General features: G+C 41.5%; 1 protein-coding gene and 1 non-coding gene across 2 annotated transcripts in view; both read right to left on the reverse strand.

Annotated features, from left to right (window-relative positions):
- Window positions 1–3,241: 3,241 nt before the first annotated feature.
- The window catches only part of LOC145394105 (FMRFamide receptor-like), a 379,045-nt gene continuing 361,271 nt past the window's right edge, over window positions 3,242–21,015 (reverse strand). Inside the window, exons 5-8 of the mRNA XM_080268084.1 lie at window positions 15,350–15,609; window positions 12,476–12,842; window positions 5,101–5,265; window positions 3,242–3,922 (exon numbers count right to left, since the gene is read on the reverse strand). Of these exons, the coding sequence (XP_080124210.1) occupies window positions 3,251–3,922; window positions 5,101–5,265; window positions 12,476–12,842; window positions 15,350–15,582 (1,437 nt within the window). The 5' untranslated portion in view covers window positions 15,583–15,609 and the 3' untranslated portion in view covers window positions 3,242–3,250. The remainder of the gene's footprint in view (window positions 3,923–5,100; window positions 5,266–12,475; window positions 12,843–15,349; window positions 15,610–21,015) is intronic.
- LOC145394288 (U6 spliceosomal RNA) lies at window positions 16,130–16,231 on the reverse strand. The gene has a single exon (XR_013896361.1). It is a non-coding gene; the product is annotated as a U6 spliceosomal RNA (small nuclear RNA).

A 21,015-nucleotide genomic window follows, 5' to 3' on the forward strand; every position in this document is an offset into this window, starting at 1 on the left:
ACACTGTAATCATAATTACGTTAATTAAAATGAACTTCTGATAATTATTATTTATTACTTCTGTCTTTCATTCCTTTATTCTTTTCTCTTCCTTCTGCCCGTGGGTGACTACACTGAGTGACAAGCCAAATGGTTTCCTGTACACCAGGAAACCATTTATTAGGCTGGGTGGTAACCATATAACCAAATTCTGGCACCTGGTGGTTTAGTGGGTAATTATTGTGCTCCAATCGGATTGATCTGGTGAAGGTTTATATCCAAGGGGTGGTTGGGGTTTACTGCTCACGTAATGCCACTCAGGGATGAGTGAGGCTGGTTACCCTCATGTTAAATGTCAGGACCAACTGCCTAGCCCCGGGCTCCTACGCTCCTCATGGGGCAACGTAGGATTGGATGATGGATGGACTACTACTGGACTTTTGCTGACTTTAAAAGACTATTCTTGGTGGGGTAACTATGAAATCTCATTTTCTTTAAAATACCATGACTGTCCCTCTGGCCTGAGATGCCTCATATCACTTCCTCTCTTCACAGTCTGTCTTTCATACTGCAGCCTTTTATATGGCATATTTATCATAATCTTTCCTGCTGTCTAACTGACCTGTCGTTTTACGTTAACTCTCTTGTTAACCTCTTACTGCTTGCTTTCTGATTCTCTTCCCTCCACAGTTACATTCTATCCTTTAGTTTCTTCAGTCCTCTCTCTGGCTCTGTCCGTCTGCCTCTTTCTGTCCTACCTTCTTCTACACAGGTAGAGTATTCAACACATATGCAGTACAATGATTATAAAAATTAATTCTCAGTACTGTGTTGTCCATCATCATTACAGTATCTCCCTTCCCCGACATTCATTAAGTCAACACATGTAACATTCAGTGTTCTTATATATGATTCACAAGTTGCATGACATGAAAATTTATTAATCTCGCCCTGATAAAATTTTTTTTTTTTTTTCAGGAACATGTTTAAAAATGAAGACACTAAACTTTTCATTTTCTTTACATCCTCTAGCAACAAGATTAACAGAAAAGAGAGAAAGAAAAAAAAAGATTTCTTACCCAATCTATGGCCCCCTTGGTTTATATTCCAGATCTGCTTAGGATATGAGGCATGTGATTCTATGGATTAAACATGAGAGCTTTGGTTCCCTCAGGATATTTTGGAATCTTTGCTTTGACTAGATTGCCTATTACACTTCTGACACACCACAAGTGCTATACAGTACAAAGTTAACATATAGTACAGTATTACTATCATGGGACCCCCTAATATACAGTGTGAATACCAGGGGAAGACTGGATATAGAAGTACAAGGAATGGATAGAGTACATATACTGCAGCATTTTTTCCTAAAGATTTATGTACATGACTTAGTGCTACCTAGTGGAGTCAGGATAATAATAAACAGCCTCCTCTTTTATTAAGTAAATTCTCTGCATTGCATTTTCTCTTCACTGTGTGCATGTAATAAAAACAAATGTTAGTGAAATAGTGTTGCTTCTGTCTGCTGTGTATTCATTCTGTCAGACCTTACTCCTCATATTATATTTAGGGGGTGTTCTGCAGTGTCTGGGTGTTTTGTGTCCATATACTTTGTAAAAAAGCTGAAGACATTTTTTTTTTTTTTTTTTTTTTTTTTTTTTCCAGAGCTTCCATCTCAGAGATGTACAAGGAAAATATGTTCCTCACATTTCATCTGCATCACAGTCAAATCCTAAATTCAGCATCATGGGTTAAGTTTGAACAAAATTCTAAATGTATCAACACTTGTTCTAAATATACTTATGTAACATTTGAGACAACCTTAGATGCCTTGAAAAGCATTGGAAATGCATGTTTCCATCATGGCAATGAATGAAATTACTGAATACATTTTTCAACATGGCACATTCAATTCAAATTTAGTAACCAATCCCAGTCTGAGTTCTGTACAGCATGCAGAGATACAACTGTTCAAGTGGAAAATACTGTATATACAGTATTTACAAGATGCACTGGTCTAATTCTATGGAGTGTTGTGAAATCACTCTTCAAACACAGCATACATGAACAATTTTTGGCCTTTTGCATGGCATTCCCATCTATGGTAATTCAGCCACATACAGACCACATATACACATACTATACTTGGACTATGCTACTATGTCCATAACAGCATGGAATATTTTTCTCAGAGATAAATATGGAAACAGGAGCCCACACACATACTGCTAGGTATGCTCATATTTAGCTTACACTATAATTGAGCGAATTCTGACATCTGATATTTGAAGCAGAATGAAATTTGTCTGATTTTTATGCTTGGGTATTCAGTAGTTTTGCACTGAATATTTCTAATACTGTACACTGCTCTGTAAAATCAAAATGAATATTTTTAATACTGTACATTGCTCTGTAAAATCATAGCTGCAATACTTTTGACTTCATGTTTGAGGTAATATGTAAAAAGTACAAAGTTCCTCAGTGTTTCTGTTTTCTTTCACCTTTGGTGGCATACCGTATTGTCTTGCATTTTGTATATTTTAAATAAATTCTTTATTACTTATTATACTGTCTTCTATTCATATCATTGTAGTGAATTAACTAAGCTTACAGAAACACAAGACATATTCTCTGTTAATATTCTTTGTCATATCACATACAATCTACAATTAACTGGTATAATCACAAGGTTAACCATGAAGTAACAAACTAAGAGCCTAAGCCCACACTTCTGGCATGTCAGCTTGTCACTAAAGGTTACAATTATTAGTTACCTTAATCCCAAAGCACCAACTGTCTAAATTAATGCTGAGCTCAAAAAGTGTGAGTGAGTATCCTCTTGAAAAAGAACATAAGGAAGAGTGGAACTGTTGTTTAATATGATGGGGTCCTCTTGCAAAACTGAACTATCAGTATTTTTAAAGGGGATTGCCATTCATATTAAGAGTTAGCTTTTTGTGATTAGCACAAGAGTCTGTACTTCTTGCTCCTCTCTTTATCCAGTAGGAAGCCCCACAACTGATATGTATACACTGGGAAATGCATGTGAGATATATGCCCATCAGGGACATCTGTACACTCAGTTCACCCAGAATACTAGAGGGGGGATCACATACTGAAATGATTAAGTGTAATAGTTTCTCTCTTAGAGAGACCGGAAACTAATATCAGGTAGGTATAATATGGCCCTACTGGTAGTTTCCATAGATTACAAGTATGAACAAACCCCAGAGGCAGCAGGGTGTAAAGTTTAATTACATCTTGTTGCTCAAAGCACATGGACATTCTCTGAAGGTGTCCGCTGGGGTAGAAGGCTCTGGGATCTTGAGGAATTGAAGAGTGAGCCAGAGGTGCGAGAAGAAGAGTCTGCTGAGTCCCCAAGGGGCACACTGGTATATCTTGATGTTCTCCAGGAAAATCCTTGGTGGTGATGGTGGTTGTGGTTGTGATGAAGGTGACCATGGTGAGGGAGTTCATTAGGATGGTGCAAGACTCTCCCTCCACCTCCTCTCTCACTCTGGTGTGATCCATTCCAGGAAGACAGGCGGAAGGTCTGGGTCCTACCATTGGTCAAAGTGCGGGATTCACCATAGACACTGTTCCCAAATGCCCCTGAATCTTGTCCTGCTAACTCCCTTCCAATCCCAGCACCACAGAAGCCAGCACAGAACATCTTGAGGAAAAGTCTTCGGAACTTCTGGCCAAAGATGCAGTAAATAATGAAGTTGACAGAAGAGTTGATGGTGACAAGGAAGTTACTAGTTATTGTGAGTTCATCCATGACCGTGTTTGTATCCATTAACTCCAGAACATTTACAATAAAAGCCAGCAGGTTGCAGACAAAGAACACTGAGACAACCACCAACAACATCACTGCCAGACCAATCTCCTTCCTTTGCAATCGACTCAGCTGCTGCCGTTCGTGGTTAGCTGCTCGTACCTGAAAATAACCACTTAGCTTCAATTTCTGGTTGCATATATCATCAAGTAATGCATAAGAATTTACATAAATAAAAATGAATTAGGGAAGTATGGAATGAATAATCAGTTGTACATGTCTCTGTCTGTCTGTTTATCTGTCTTCTGTCTGTCTCTGTCTGTCTGTCTGTCTGTAAGTCTTTCTCTCTCTCTCTCTCTCTCTCTCTCTCTCTTTCATGGACACAGATCCTGGGGGAATGGGGGGATATATCCCCCTTTAAGGTGTGTTGGGGATGGATATCTAATGTTTTCATACCCTGAACAATTCAGGAAATCCAGAAGAAATATAAAAATAAACTTACAATGACACCCAAAATAGTCTTTAGATTGAATATACTGTTATTTCAAAAACAAGGAAAATGTAAATTTATTTGATGTAGTGTGCTTAGCTCTTAATACGAGTGCCAACATGACGATGTGATGGTACCAGACATGGCTGTAAGTAATAAAGTTATTTTTCACATCCTCGTTCTACCTAATTTGACATTATGTCTACCGTGGGAAAGATTATATACAAGAAACTGTCTCAGCTCACTTCCCATGACAATGGTTTTAGTCTTAGTAGAATCTCCTCCAAACTCCAAATCAGAATAAATCTACACTAATGCTCTGTCTCTGTCTGTCTGTCTCTGATAAAAAGAATGAGACACTAAAATACTAGCAAGGCAAGAGATACTTGATGTTCATTAACAGCAAAATATCATCATCATTATCAATCATCATCATCCTGATTCCCAATAATGAATGGTGTGGGGAGATCCAATACATGTGCTAAGGTAGGACTACAAGAAAGGGAGGTCTCAGTGGCCTACTTCTCCTTTCCCTCCCTCCTGTGCAACTGAAGCTGTCAGGCCATGCTTGCACTGTAAATGCTGGGAAGTGGGAGCTCTACACCTAATGATGGGATGAGGTAAGGTCCAGAAAGCAAAAAGAGAATACATAACAGAGGGAAAACTGTCAAAGTACACCCATAAAATGGGCCAGACAAAGGAAGCCAGGCACACATTCATTCACCATTCAAGTCTCCAACTATACCTCTTAGGACCTCATCATCTGCACACACACACACACACACACACAAACATACACACACATATTAAACCTCCTGTGCTTCCAGCACACATGTGTGTAATTACTAACCTCCTTGTAGATAAAATAATTGAATACAATGAGGCTGAGGAATGGGAAGAGGTACATGACGAAAAGGTACATCCACATTATGTAAATCTGCACATAGTAGGCATCCATACGTAAGGCTGAGGGCACCACAATCACCAGCCACTTGTCTTCGGATAGGCTGCATTCCTGGTAATGACAAAAAAGGAAGTGAGGAGAGAAGGTCAAGAATGTGCACAAATGAGAGGGTGTCAACCACCCCACCTCATGATTTTGCCAATATAATATTTATCAGAGCAAAATATTTATGATACTTCTCCAATCATTTAGCAAAAGAAAAATAACCAGAGTACAGTAAAGTTGTCTAATAATAAAGGAAATGAAATTATTATGGCCAAATGGCATCTGTAAGACTATAAGTTAGCTAACACCACAGACAGAAACTCTTATTTTGGAATCTTGTGAAGATAACCTAAGAGAACCCCAGGACAAGATAGTAAATGATGGCAATGGGTGTTTATTAATATATCCTTGCTAGACTAAATTGTTAGAAAAAATTAGATCTGCAAGCTTGTGTTTGGCTGATCTTTTATCTTGGTCATGTTGGTTTACTCTTGTCCTGCTCAAAGACTATACATGCTAGCCAGGTTCACAATCTCAGACTACTATTCCTAAAATACAGTATTAATGATGGAAATACAGTATCTACTACTTCATTTACATAATGAATTCAACAGACAAAACAAGCAAAAGGATATATTAAAACACTATATTAATCTAATTCAGTATTTAAGATTAACATTTAGCAAAATTTTATACACTTTGCAGATGGAGAGAAAAACAATAATTATTCACTGTCACCTTGTCTTGAAATAAAAATACTAGAGTTTCACCCCATAGTTGTTCCTGTTGTTATTGCATAACCCCAGTTCACCTGACCAGGCAGACCTGTCAAGCACAGATAAGCAACCATCACTATGGCATTGTTCAATATGTTTCCCACACTGCTGATGTTGTGTCTGTGACTCAGCGTAGCATGTGCCATGCATTGTTGCACTGTGTGTTATGTGGGCCTATTCCTTTAAAAGGCACTTGCCATCTAAGATTCCAGTCAACCCAGATCTAAGTTGATACCATAAGATGGCTGGGTAATTTCTTGATTTAAGCATAACTGAATTCAGTCAGCTTTATTAAAGGGTACCTCCGATGGGTGGACATCATGGGAAGGGGAGCTTGAAGTGTAGTACAGTACTCTGATCAAGGTGTATTGCCCTGTGTGTAACATAGGTATGTTAGTGTTTCTTCCTTGTTAGTACAGGGATGTCTGGAAGTGGACTGTTGTTGAAAATGGGTTTGGTAAAGCTTGCATGGTGATGGTTTTATGTGCCTAGTTGTACTGTGTGGCTCATCATACAGTATAATGATAGGCGTGTTGTGTGTTAGCACAGACTGCCACACAGAACTGTAAGCCTCTCATATAGCAATACCTGTGTTCTCTATCAGGGAGGAGTTTAGTTTCAGAATGTAACTGGGCTATGTAAGTAGTATGTATGCAGCTAATAATGGTACATACAGCATTGTTCTGTATGGTCCGCATGGTGTTGTTGTGGGTATTAGACAAGATGGGTGCCCATGACAGTGAAGCATAGGACATCACTGATCAGATACATTATTTGCAGAACAGGGAGAGTTTCTGTTTACCGACCAAAGTCTGTCCCTTTAGTGTCTGAAGTGCATTCAATCTGTGGGTGCATCATATCTTTATATTTTTTATGTGATTCTTGAAGACGAGTCCAGTTTCATATGTCACAGCAAGGACCTTAGTGGAGGGTGTATATGACATGGGTGCATTGTTAAGTGTGATATTTGAGGTGTATCTGTGCTTGCGAGTGTTAGTGGTCAATGCCAGAGTCAATGGGAGGAGGATTTGGTAGAAGCAATAGTCAGCTTGTTGTCCTCAAACCATGCCTAGAGTGTATTGAGGATTTTTTTTTTTTTTTTTTTTTTTTTTAAATGTGCTCAACTCTGAGCACAGGCTTCACAGCCTGCTCCCAAGGCCCAGTAGTCCTCCTATGTATCATACACCTCCACACGTCAATATGGACAGTGGGTGTTAGTGTCATTTCGGCGCTAACACCCACCGTCCATACTGAATACATGCTAGGGCTGTCTCATACAGGACTGGTGTATTGGTATTAGCGGGGGTATTTTTAAGACACGTCGGCGGGTCTTCTGGTAGATCGGTAAAGTCTGCTCTACATGAAATTCAAATCCTTAAACTGTTCCCTGTCCCATTGGGGATTTGAACCTGGGTCCGGTAGGACCGCAGGCCACCTCTCTACCGACTGAGCCATTGCCACCGCCTCCCTGTGTCTGCGACATGGTGTGCAGCTGTTTTGGTAATATCTATAGGAAGATGAGTGGGGTGGTGGATTCGGCAGGAGCAAAGTCAGCCTGTTGTCCTCAACCCGTACCTAAAGTGTACTGAGAAAATCTTGTTGCAATGAGCAGGCTGTGTCTGCATTTTTTTTTTTTTTTTTTAATGCAAGGAAGAAGGAACAAAAGGCCAGAAGCCCACAAGATAATTCCCTCCAAGAAAAACAAAAACATGATAAGAGAGAGCCGAATTCATGATCCGTTCATTTCAAGACGCCTGGATGCAATGTATCTGAATGACTGGAGGTCACAGACAGTAGGAAATACAGACAGATGAAGACAATTATGGTGTTGACCTGCTGCATACATGAAGGACTGGGAGTAAAAGTTAACTTTTGCACTAGAGATTGGACAGAAGAGGGATGAGAGTTTGTTGCTAGACGGGTGCTATGTGCTTGCTGTAGAGGTGGAGGGATGCAAAGCAGACAGTTCAGAGGAGCAATGACCAGTAAAGCAGTGACTGAAGAGAGATAAAGATGCAACAGTGCAGTGATGAGACAGAGACTGAAGGGAATCAGTATGAGGAGTAGGGCTGATGGGACAAAAGGCTCTGACTCCACCTTGTTGAGAAGAGCCGTATGTGGGGAGCCTCTCCACACGAGCGTTGTACTCTACATGGGCGAATAAAACCTGTGTATAAAGTCAACAACTCAGCAGGGGTAAAGAAGGCACAGAGTTGGCTTAGCACACATAATCTTTTGGACACAGATTTTACAAGAGAGGTAATATGATCTTTCCAAAATAACTTCCAAAGGAACGAAACCACAAGTTGTCATGGTAATGTCTGTATAGAATGGAGATGGGGTGGTGGATTTGGCATGAGCAAAACTCAGCCAGTTGTCCTTGGCCCATGCCTAAAATGTACTAAGGAAATCTTGTTGCAGTTAGCAAGTTATGTCTACAATGTGGTGTGTAGTTGTTATGGTAATATCATCTGCAACGGGATGCAATGGTTGTGGGCAGTTGTGATGTATCATTCATGTACAGGCTGAAGAGTGTAGGTCAGACAACAGGGTCCTGGGAAACCCCATCAGAGAATGTAATGTGTGCTTGTCTGCCATGTTTGTGTTGTAGATTCTGGTGATTTGTTTGTGTGGAGGGGATGGCAATGAAGCCTTTGCTAAATGTCCCCTGTTGTAAGAAATATATATTCTGCAGGTCTCACTGAGCTGATGCCATCAGATGCATGTTGTGTGAAGTTGATTATAGTCATGGCGCATGACTCTGAGGTTGACATTATCGTACTCTGACAACCTACATGTCAACAGTGCATTCGATTTCGTATCACATTATACTCAAATCATATCATCATACATGAATATATTATACATGAATATTATTATACAAAAAAATATTGTACATGAATCACACGGGTATCATATTGTACATTAAATTGGAAGAACTGCTGACGGGTAGATTGCCATAGTAGGATAATGGCAACCTAAGAGTAATGTGCCGTGACTATGGTAAGTTGTAAATGGAGTGTTGTGCTCTAAAGCCATGTTGTGAGGAAGCACGGGGAATATAAGTTATGAAAGCTACGAACTCTTGGATGGCGTGTTAAGTAGTGTTATGGGTCTGTATGAGGAAGGATGTGCTGGGTTTTTACTTGGTTTGAGTATAGTGATGACTGATACATGTTTCTAAATTCTGGGGATGCTACAGTATGTGGAAGAGTAAATGAAAATGTTTGTGAGGGCCTGGATTCTGTGTGGTCCTAACAGTTTCAGGTGCAGATTGCTAATGCCATCTGGCCCCATGCTTGTAGAGATCTATATTTTATTTATATTGTAGTGTGTCCTTATAATGTCGTGTGTTGGTTCTGGTGTGAAAGCAGTTATATTGTGGTCCAGTGGAGAGGACGGTCTATGCAGAGCAGATAATCTTGCAGACTCTGCATCATGGTGAAAGATGACTTATGCTTGCATAATAGTTCACCAGTATGTGTGTTTGTTCTTTGTATGAAGGGATGTGCTGGCTGATGGGGGTGATGGCAGTGTGATCTTGGAAGTACAGTAAAACCTCGATATAACTGACTTCAGTATTCCGGAATTGGCTTTTAGCAGACCTGAGGAGCTACCGGAATAAATTTCTATATATCGGAAAAGGTCCGATAAAGCCAGAAGCAGTCCGGACTGCCTGACCACTTCAGCTATGTTCACTACAATAAGGTAAATAAAAAACATGTTTATCAGTGTACAGTACAGTATTATTATATATATTATACCACTAGATTATTGTAGTGAAGTTATAACACAGTACAGTACCTCAATGGTAGTCAAAACAGTTTAAAAGCCGTTGGTGCGATCCGGACAAATGTCTGATGTATCAGAAAAAGTCCGGATGTCGCTTTTATCGGAATTTTGCTTTTCGGAAAGGCTTCAGCCCCAATTAGTCCGTTATAGTGAGGTCTTACTGTACTTGTTTGTAAATTGGCGATACAGTTAATGTCTTCCAGAGCCTGGAGGGATATGTAAAGTGATGGGTGGTGTTACAAAGGCCTTCCAGCTTTTTGTCTTTTTTTGGCTCTGATTTTTTTTTTTTTTTTTTAACCGTTGAAGCCTCACTGTGGTGTCTTGTGTGTATGGGAAAGGGGTGCTGTATTTGAATGTATCACACAGATTAATGAGGCGAGCAGTCTCTGGTGAAGAACTTGGGATGTTTTTCTTCTGCTGCCTCAAGGGATATGACACTTTACTGTATTTAGTATAATGATAAATTTCATACTGTGCTTTTCAGTGTTAGTGATGAGTATGGCATTCACTGTGCTGACAACGATAAACTTTGTACTGTGCTTTTCAGTGTTAGTGATAGGTGTGTTGTTCAGTGTGCTGAAGTGTTGTTCTATGTCTTCGGTGAATTTTGTCCAGTCTGCTCTCTTCCCCATCATTATCACCACAGGAATGCACTCTAAACTAAAGTGATCACACATCACTTACACAAATTACAGTTTGTGTAAGTGACAAGTGACTGCTTGGGCTTGGAAAGCATTTGTTTCATTTATAAAGGCTCCAACATGCTTGCACACATAGACCTTGGTCACCAAATGGGGTCTCTCTGCCAGCCTTCCCATTCAGTCCCTCATCCCTGAGGTCACACTCTATGACCTCATCCCAGGTCTTTTTTGGTCTGCCTCTTACAACCCTACCTCCAATGTTAACACTTCTCATTTTCTGCAATCAATTGACATCCCAAATCCTCTCCACATGCCCAAACCATCTCAATCTACCTCTTCTCATCACAACACCAATACAATCATGTCCCATGCTTCCTCTTAACTCTTCCATCATAAACCTGGCCCCACCAGGCCTTGCATTAAAAGATGCACTGCACATTCCTGCAGTAATAATGATAGGGAAGTCATCTGAAGAGAAGCTGTGTTTTGTTCTGCAGGTGGTGTAAGTGATTGTGGTCTGCCTCCACCACCATGCAGTGGCATCAGCAGGTCTGTCTGGTTGAGGAGACCCATCATCCACTGGCAAGCAATCACCTCTACAGGGCATCCCATGCAGTGACCTGACGTTCCCTTGTGGTGGACAGTGCCTCACCAGTGAGATGCAGGGAAGAGTGTAGGGGTTTGGCTCCTGGATGGCCACTGCATTTGTGTCTCTCCACCCATTTAACAGGGGCACCATAGCAGGATTAACACTGCCCCATTATCTGGTTTAATGGTTACCATCCAACACTGTAAATGGTTTACTGGGTAAGGTAACCATCTGGCTTGTCACTCAATGTAAAGTCACTTTAAGAAGTAGGCGGCACTACATCAAATGAGTGGATGATAGTCACCACTACCTACGTACAGGATCTTAATGATGTATCACTGATAACGTACATGTTAGTGAGCTGTGATGCAATGTCAAGATCTCCTCAGTTATTTTGGTTGTGTTCATATCAGTCAGCATTTTTAACACTAATGTCCACAGCAATGACAGAGTTATGTTAGGGGGAAGAGCTGAGGGCTGTACTTCCAGTATATTAGTAAGGCATGGAAAGCACTGGGGGAATGTAAATATGGAAAAAAAAAAAAAAAAAAGTTAATTTCTATGTTTGTGACCAGACTTGACATTAAGCATTATATTTCACAGGCAACACAGTCACTTTCCCAAAATGATATGTATGGTATTCTGGAAAGGTCACTGTTGTCTGTGTTGTGGTTTTGTCGATGACATGTTTTAATGTAGGTGATGAGGTCTCCTCCATGGCTATATGTTATGTCTGTCTGGATGTGCGAGTAGTTCTCAATGTGTGTGTGTGTGTGTGTGTGTGTGTGTGTGTGTGTGTGTGTGTGTGTGTGTGTGTGTGTGTGTGTGTGTGTGTGTGTGTGTGTGTGTGTGTGTGTGTGTGTGTGTGTGTGTGTGTGCCTATTTTGTGGCTAATAAGAAAGTTTTTATATTCTTTTTTTGAGCTGAGGACACATCATTTCATTGTTATACTGTGGAGGAAATTGTATTTGGCATGACAGAAGTGTTGGTGGATATGTTACACCTGTCACACATCCATGAGCTGTCGCACTGTCCAGTGTTTGTAAGTGCCATGCATGTGGTATGGATCCATTCATTGCAAAAATTGCACTGAACAGATCCACATGTTCTTCTTCTGCTTATGATGTGTAGGGTGCAAACCAGGCAAATATAGCTTGTCTGGGGCCTGGATTCCTCTCAATACCTCCAGCAAGTGAGAGGTGGAGGGAAGTGACTTACAAAGAGCCATTTCGTTCGTTTGCAAAAAATAGCACAGGGGGCAACTGCTCCAACATGAGGATGGTGCCCCATCAGGCTGACTGAGGTCCTCCCCATGGAACACACTGCAGTGGTCAGTAATTAATTACAGTACAGGCTATAATTAATCACTGAACCCACCTTGAAGACCATGACAACATTGATCATTTCCTCTGTAAATGTAACTGAAACAAAAAACTAACAGTAAATACTTCATGTAAAATTAAGGCAAAACTACTCACTTCATAGGAGACTTCCCAAAAGCGTGGCAGGTTATACATGATGGAAAAGAGTGCTACACACATCACATACACTTTGGCTCGCCCGTACGTGCAGATGGAGCGTGCCTTGAGTGGTCGGCATACAGCGATATACCTCTCCACTGTCACGGTCACAGTTAAATACACAGAGCCCGTCTGTGCAATGAGGGCAAGGGGGAAGATGAAGGGGGTGATTCGTGGAAAGACCTCCTTTGTGTACAACGCCATGGTGTTTGTGTAATCACTGATGGCCGGCAAACCGAACATCAGGATGGAGGTCGTGGTAACAATCAGGTCAAATGTCGTCAAGCCAATAAGGCAGCAGTTGATTGAGGAGCGCATCTTGGGTCTGCAGGAAAGGAACAAAGCTAGTCTAGAGCATATTATTTGGTTAACTTCTTTAATAAAGAGGCCTCCAGCCATCCATCACCCAAATCTTTCTTGCCACACCAGAAGCATAAGAACCCTGGCCTAGGTTACTCGGTTCTGACTTTTAGGTAAAGGTGACCAGCCTCACTTGCCATGAGCAGCATTATGTGTGTAATATACTCCAACTACCCCTCAGATATAAACTCTTACATGCTCATTCCTGGTGGAGTATTTTAATCCACTAAACTAGTGAGTGTCATTTGGTTTTATGGTTACCACCTAATGTAGCAAATGGTTTCTTTGTATACAGGAAATCACTTGGGTTGTCCCTCAGTATGCAGTCACCCAAAGGCAGCTCTTCTGGGTGAGTGGATGGTGGGCATCCACCACAAACTGAATGTAACTGGTGGTTGTAAGCATGATATAAAAAAACATGTCATCACACTGAAATCATATTGATATGGATAAAGAAGACTGCTCCTGAGAATGTTTTGGTGCCAGTAGACATTGTGGAGGTACATGCAGAAATGACAAAATGTAATGGGGAGAGTGAAATGAATAGCTTGTGGATGCTTTACCTGTATGCTAAAATGCCTGTATGGATGGAGTTGTACTGGTGAAGTGGAAGAAGGCTATGATTATGCTTTTGTATAAAATTCAGGGGGGCCTAAGTGAGTGCAAAAATTTTCACGGAATATGTCTGTCCAATGCTGTGACTAATGTATATGAAAGAATAGTGAAACAGGTAAGGCAGGTGTCGTGACATCTTGTTAAGTGATAAGAAGGTGGTTTCCACAGTGGCCAAGATGTGTTGATCAAGTACAGTAATATGGCAGATGCTGGAGACAACAGTTGACAATGACTACGGGATATTTAGAGCATTTATGAATTTTGAAAGAGCAAACAACAAAGTGAGTAAAATATTATGAAAAATGTTAAATACCAGTACATACATGGCGTGGACTCAGCAAAGTGCCGAAAAGAATGCTTGTACTTGTATTATGAAGGTAATGAAGCTTGAGTAAGATTGGACAAATAATTGAGTGAGTAGTTTAATATCAGTGCTGGAATAAGAAATGGGTGTGATGTCTCCATAGCTGTTCATGACTGGTGCTACAAACCTCACAAGAGACATATGGATGAATAAAGAACGAATGGAGATATACATGAAAAGGACTACCCCCCATTTAATTCAGTCAACTGAATGGTGTCTGTTGTACAGGTAATAGGAAGCAAAATTCTGTTTGGACCTATGAAGCGATGCCAAGAGCTGTGAAGACTTGAATTATGAGTAAATATATGTGGTCCATTTCACTGGGAGTCATGCTGATAGTTCTACATTTGTATTAAGTTATCCTATTTGTATCCTATATGTGTGGTCCATTTCACTGGGCATCAAGATGATAATTTTGCTTTTGTACTATTCTGTTTTTCTTTCTCTATGTGTGGCATTTTACTGGGCATCATGCTGACACTTCTGCTTTTGTACTATCCTGTTTCTGGATCCTTCCCACAACATATTGGAGGGTGGCTGCTGCTGATGGTGAATATGCCACCAATGACGAGAGGAGGAGGAGGAGGAGGAGGAGAAGGAGGAGGAAAGCAAACAGTAACAGACCTTATGGTTCTTTCGAGGTTGCTTGTTACAGAGAAGACTATGACTACATGATCTAACTCTACATGCTGAAGGATAAGGGTAGTAAAACAAAAGGCTCCCCCCACCCCCAAACCCTCCAGGAAGAAGTGAGAACAACCACCATGCAGTATAGAAAAACTGACATGAAAATTTCACAGGAAATACTGGAAAGGAAGTCACATTCTTTAATACTTTATGTATAAGCTACCCGTTTGAATAACCTGAAAGAGAAAGTACAGTAATCAAATAAACTAACAGTTACGGCATGATATTATAAACGAGTACGTTGAGTTAATGGGGCATCAGTAAACATAACATGGAAACAACACAGTGCACAGTGTGGATGTTTAGGGGTGGTGTGGCAGCCTTGCCTGGTGCTCTTATAGGCAGGCAGCAGTCAATCAGGCCTTAGCTCCATTCACTCCACTGAGACAAGGAACTCTCCCATGTGGGACAAGTACACAAGTCTCCTCCTGAAGCAGTGACCCCTGGTACATTACAAAAAATCCCAGAGGAGGAGGAGGAGGAGGAATATCTGACAAAAAAGGACTTTAGGAATTATTGTGAACATTTAGTTATTAACAGCAATAATAACTTACAGTTGCTCCTACATCACATTTGACAAGAAATTCACAAGGGGAGAGGTGGTACTGTTATTAACTGCAACACTGTAGTATGAAAGTCCTATGTATATGGAGGGTGGAATAAACTCTAATAATATGGTTGTTGAATGAAATCAAGAGACCCAAGGCGACTTTGCTGAGCTAATCCAATGTCTGATAAAGGATGAACTATATCACTACCTTCCTTACATACTCAAACCACAGTGGAAATAAAATAAACGTCCCTACCTTGACAAAATGGTGACAGAAATAAGGTTGCCACAGATTCCTAACAGCCCCACTGGGGTCAGCAACACCCCATACATGATAAAGTTTGTAAGGCTGGGCTCCATCATGGTCGTGTTATTGTAACTCTCTGCACAGATGTTCCCCAAATGATCCTGATATGAGCTGTTCAGAGAGTCATCCCCCTCCCCCTCCTCCAGGGCGCCTATTATTGGGGCAGTAGCGTTGATGGACATAGCTGCTTTTTTGGCTGCTTCCGTGGTCTGCAAAGAAAAAGGGAAGGTTAGAGTTAGTACATCTGATGGCACTGGGTCACACATAACTTGAATACTAAGTCATGGTAGTGTGCAGTTAGATGACCTTGAGTTATGAGTTAGAAATGAGTCTTTCTGCTTACTGACCAAACCAATCCTCCAGTCTGACAACACTAGGGCATCAACTATGCTGAAGAAGGTTAGGGAGCTTTGCCAGGTTGGAATAAATGCTCTACAGTGTAGTGGTGATGACTGATGGGGGTAATGATGCTTATGTGAGCTGACAGTCTTCTGTAGATTCACCTGACTATGGAGAGTACAAAATGAGCTTGGTTGGATGGACACAAGTGGAAAGTGAAAGGGGTGGAAATGAATTATTTGAGAGAAGCATGTGGAGTTATATGGAAATGAGTTATTTGAGAGAAGCATGTGGAGTTACATGGAAATGAGTTATTTGAGAGGAGCATGTGGAGTTACATGGGTGAGAGAGAGAGAGAGAGAGAGAGAGAATCACTGTGGTGTTGATGTGAAAGTGTTGGAGAGTGGTTTTGAGTATCATCCTTGCGTATAGGTAATGCAACTCTTCTTTGTATTATTCCAATATTAATATTTGTACTGCCGAAGCAAGTACGTGTTAGAAAGCGTCGGAAGTACCCTGAGATGGTTCAGACAACTGGAGAAAATAAGGACTGAGAGATTGATAAGGAAAGTGTATGCGAGTGTCGTGGAGGAGGAAATCGGGAGGGGAGACCGAGGATGAGTTGAGAGGCTGGGATGGTGAAGTATATGACTGAGTGGTATGTGAGTTGGAGAGAGGGCAGTCGGATGGCAATAACAGGATATAATGATGGCGATTTGTCTAAGGATGTCCCTTCCAGGATTAAGACCTCTGGCTGTAGACAGATGGACAGATGGACAGAAATTGTGACAGTCTACTCTGATGGATGCTGTGTACAAGTTTGCATGAGAAATGCTGAGTCATATCTATATTTCACTATTACAAAAGTAATTGAATTAAAAACAAAATGAGATGATGGGACACCCGCATACAATGGCAGCTGAAATTTTTGTCAACTGGAATTTGTAGATTATATCCACAGGCAGTGTAAAACTAATACTGCTTTCCACAAACGATGAATTAAGTCTCTCGATACGGAATCGTATTGTGTTTTTCTCTTTCAGAATCCCTTTACTGAAAGGCAGCATAAACTATAATAATGTATAAGATAAAATATCTACTTCTAAACGCTGAGTAACATATCTAATTTGTCTCTCCTCCTCTTCTTTTACTTCTACCCTCCACCCCTTTTCTTCTATCCTCCACTTCCTTTCCTCCTTTCTTATGTCTTCACTTTTCTTCCTCCCCCTATTTTTCCTGTCTCTCCCTTTCCCTTCTACTCCTGTTTATCTTCTTTTCTATTACTCCTCTCCATTCGAGTTTCAATCCTTCATCTCTTCCATTACCCTTTCCTTTCCGTCTCATCCTCTCTCCATTTTCTTCCCTTGTCTCTACTTCCTCCTCCCCTCTCTCTCTCATTCATCCCTTTCCTCTCCTCCACATTTCTTAAGTTCTGTGAGTTATAAACCCGATATAAACATGACATGTCAACTGTACGAGAAATAGACCACTATTTTCTCCCTCTCCCTCCCTCCCTCCCTCCCTCCCTCCCTCTCTCTCTCTCTCTCTCTCTCTTAAAATAGTCTCTTGAGGCCATCTAGTGGACAGGTAAGGGAGAGATGAGGTTATTAAAGAGGGATGGGAAGGAGGGAGAAAAGAAGGGAAGGAGGGTTAGAGAGAGAGGAAAGGGGGGAGGGATCGAAGGGGAGAAGAGGAAAGGGAAAGAGGAAGAAGATATGAAGTAAGAGACAAAACAGAGGAGAGATGGACAGAGGATAAATGTGAATGCTACGAAAAAGAAGAGAGACTGAAGAATGGTGGGGAGGAATTTAAAAGGAAGGGAAGAAGGAGAAATAAAAGGAAAGAGAGTGGGAAGGACAAAAGGAGGGAGGGAAGAAGGGATAAAAGGCAGAAGGGAGGAAGGGAAGGATAAAAGGAAGAAGTGATGGAGAGATGGGTAAATGGAAGGAGGGAGGCAAGGATAAATGGAGAGAGAGAGAGAGAGAGAGAGAGAGAGAGAGAGAGAGAGAGAGAGAGAGAGAGAGAATAAACGGAAGATAAAAGAGGGAGATAAAAGGAAGGAAGGGGAAAAGATAAAAGGAAAGAGGGAGGGAGGATAAAAGGAATGAAGGAAGAAGAGGTAAAAGGAAGGAAAGGAGGGAGAGAGAAAATAAAAGCTAGAGGAATGATAAAACGTAGAAGGAAGTGAAAGATTAATGGAAGGGAAAGATTAACGAAAGGAAGAGAGAAAAGGATAAAAGAAACCCCAGGACATGATAAGCGATGGAGGGACAGGGAGACATAAAAAGGAGAAGGGGAAAGATAAAGGTAAAGGAAGGAGAGAAAAATAAAAGCAAGAAGGGAGAGAATGATAAAAGGAAGGCTCGAACGGGAGACATAAAAGGAGGGAAGAAGGGAGAAGTAATTTGAGGACTGAGGGTGAGTAAAGAAAAATGGAGGGAGAGAAAGATAGGAAGAAAGGGGAATGGGGGATGGAAGAAAGGAAGGATATGCACAAAAAGGAAGGGTATAATGAGTAGGAAGATGGTGAGGGAATGAAGTGGGGGGGTAGAAAGGAGATAAGGGAAAGGAAAAGGAGGGAATATAAAATCTGAAGGAATACAGAAATAGGAAGGAGGGGTAGGTGCAGACATGAATGGCTGGAAGGGAGGGGAGGGTGGGAGGATGGAGAAGTGAGAGGGAGAGGGACGGGTATGGGGAGGGAAAGGAGGCAAAAGGATATGGAGTGGAGGGAGATTTTGAATGAGAAGAAGGGAAGTAGGAGACTGAAGAAAATTCAGTAAAATGGAGAGAGAGAGAGAGAGAGAGAGAGAGAGAGAGAGAGAGAGAGAGAGAGAGAGAGAGAGAGAGAGAGAGAGAGAGAGAGAGAGAGTTCAGGAAAGTGGAAAAAGATATGACGAAGGAGGAGACGAGGGTGGGAGGGTATGCGATTGAGTGGGGAAGGAGATATCGAGAGATGAGAGGAAATGAAGGGGAACTTAGGAAATGGAAAAGGATGTAGGAAAAGAGGGAAAGGAGGAGGAGGAGTGAAGTAAGGAAGGTGGGAGAAAGAGGAGTGAAGGTGGGAGGCAGAGGGAGGGAGGCAGGGAGGGAGAGAAAGAGAGCAATGTTGTGTCACTGTAACAGCTCAAGGGGCGGACAGCGAAGGAATTTATTTTTCCCCCAGTCACGCCCTCACTCCCGGGTTATTTTTATCCATTTTCTGTGGCAATTACAATTTCAGAAAATGTCCCGACATAAAACAAATCCTATGAAAATAACAATACTGACAATCAAGCATAATATATCACCAAGGAGGAAGTGCAACGAAGACTTCTGCGAGCAAGAATATGACCACATTTTCTAAATTAGCACCTTGCCCATCTCACTTACATCTTCTCTCTCCTATATACAAACTTCATGTTCCCATTCTTTCATCTCATCTCATCTCATCTCATCTCTCTCTCCATATCATATTTCCTTTTTCTCATTCCCCCCTCTCCACTCACTCAGTGCATTATCCCATCTCACACTCCTCGCACATATTCACTCTCACAGCCATCCACTCATAATTCTATAGTGCATCATCAGGAACTGAAGTGCTCGGGGCTAGGCTATCCAGTCCAGACACTTGAGATGTGAGTGGCCAGTCATTCTTCCCTTAGTGGCAATAGGTCTACGCAAGCAATAAACCCCAACCATCCCTTATGGACCACATCTGGTTGGGGGGCCTTTATCTTCTAGACCAATGGTTCCCAAACTTTTTCGTTCTGTGCCCCCCTCCCCTGGACAAACTACAGTAACATCTGTGGCCTCTCCGGACTTAATATGTGGCCCCATTTAAATCTTTTTTTGAAAACGCAGACAAAGCAATACTACTCGAATGATCATGTTGGGTATCAGATCATAACGACTCGTCATTTAAAACCCTGATGTAATGCATGCACATAAATGAATATTCAAAAAGTGAATTGAAAATTTGATGGCAGCCTACGGCTGAAACTGTATTTTTGTTACCTATTGGGGCATCAGGGGCTGCGGCACAGAAACGGTAAAGAAATCACCTTTTCTGTATAATTAACCGATTATGTTTTTTCAGTCTGATGCTTAACAGGTATAGAAAAAAAAAAAAGCGTTTTGCAGAGAACAGCAGTGCACAAGACTGAACGAAACACAGACCTGATTTGCTGATACCAGGGTTGCGTCCCATTCTTAAGCTATACCCCGTCAAGTTCTTTACGAAAGTGTTTATGGTAAATGATTCGTCACTACCACTGACGAACTGACCTTGCATTGCCTCTTGACATACTTTGCACAGAAATGTTGACAGAAAAAAGAATCCTCGCAAATGCTCCCTCTAGAAAATTATTATAAAATTATATCACCAGTAACTCCAGATTTATTTACAGAATCATGCACCGTGGCCCCCCTGAAAATGCAACGTGCCCCCCAGTTTGGGTACCATTGTTCAAGACCACCAGGCGTCCATTAGTTGGTTATATTCATATTATTACCATCCACCATTCCTTAACAAACGCCGGTCCCCCATCCCATACTTTCTCCCTCCCCCCCTCTCTCTCTCTCATGACTTTACTGCTCCTCCTCCCCTCTTACTGCCTCCACGAACCTCCCTTCTTTTCTCCCCCCTCACTTCCTCTCTCTTCTCCCTTCCCTCATATTCATGCATCGTCTCCCCTCCCACTTTCTCTCTCCCACATCACTACCCTATTTCCTCCTCTCATTCTCTCTCTCCCTCTCTTTCCCATTACCTCTCTTCCCTGTCACTCCCTCCCCTCTCACTCCCCATTTCCCTCCCCCCCTCTCTCTCAGCCCAATCTCGTCTCCCTTCCCAGATTGTGTTAGGCCAGAACAATACGCTTTTACATTCTACCTTTCCTGTAAAATTTCCCACTCAGATTTTTTTTTTTTAAATGGCTTAGTGGGTTCCTTCTAACTTTTTCCTGCCGGGCTCAACAGGATGGGTGGATGAAGGGAAGGGGGGAAGAGAGGAAGGTGGGGAAGAGATATTTGGGGTAGGTGGGGATGGAAGCACTTTTTTTTTTTTTTTTAATTAATATGTGTTCACCACTTGTTTATTCTAATTTTCCGGTACATCTGCAATAGTTCACCTAACTCTCTCTCTCTCTCCATCCTTTTGCCTCCTAAAGATTGCCCTATTCGTCGTGATTTTTTTTTTTCCTATATTCTTTACCCAGCTTCCCTCTTCCTTTTATAAACACACACACACACACACACGGTAGTAAAAGAAAGAGGAAATAAATGCAAGAGAAAGGGGA

Source organism: Coenobita brevimanus, chromosome 26 (genome assembly GCF_032717465.1).
Source record: "Coenobita brevimanus isolate Jiangsu-jjx chromosome 26, ASM3271746v2, whole genome shotgun sequence".
In the NCBI taxonomy this organism is placed as follows: Eukaryota; Metazoa; Arthropoda; class Malacostraca; order Decapoda; family Coenobitidae; genus Coenobita; species Coenobita brevimanus.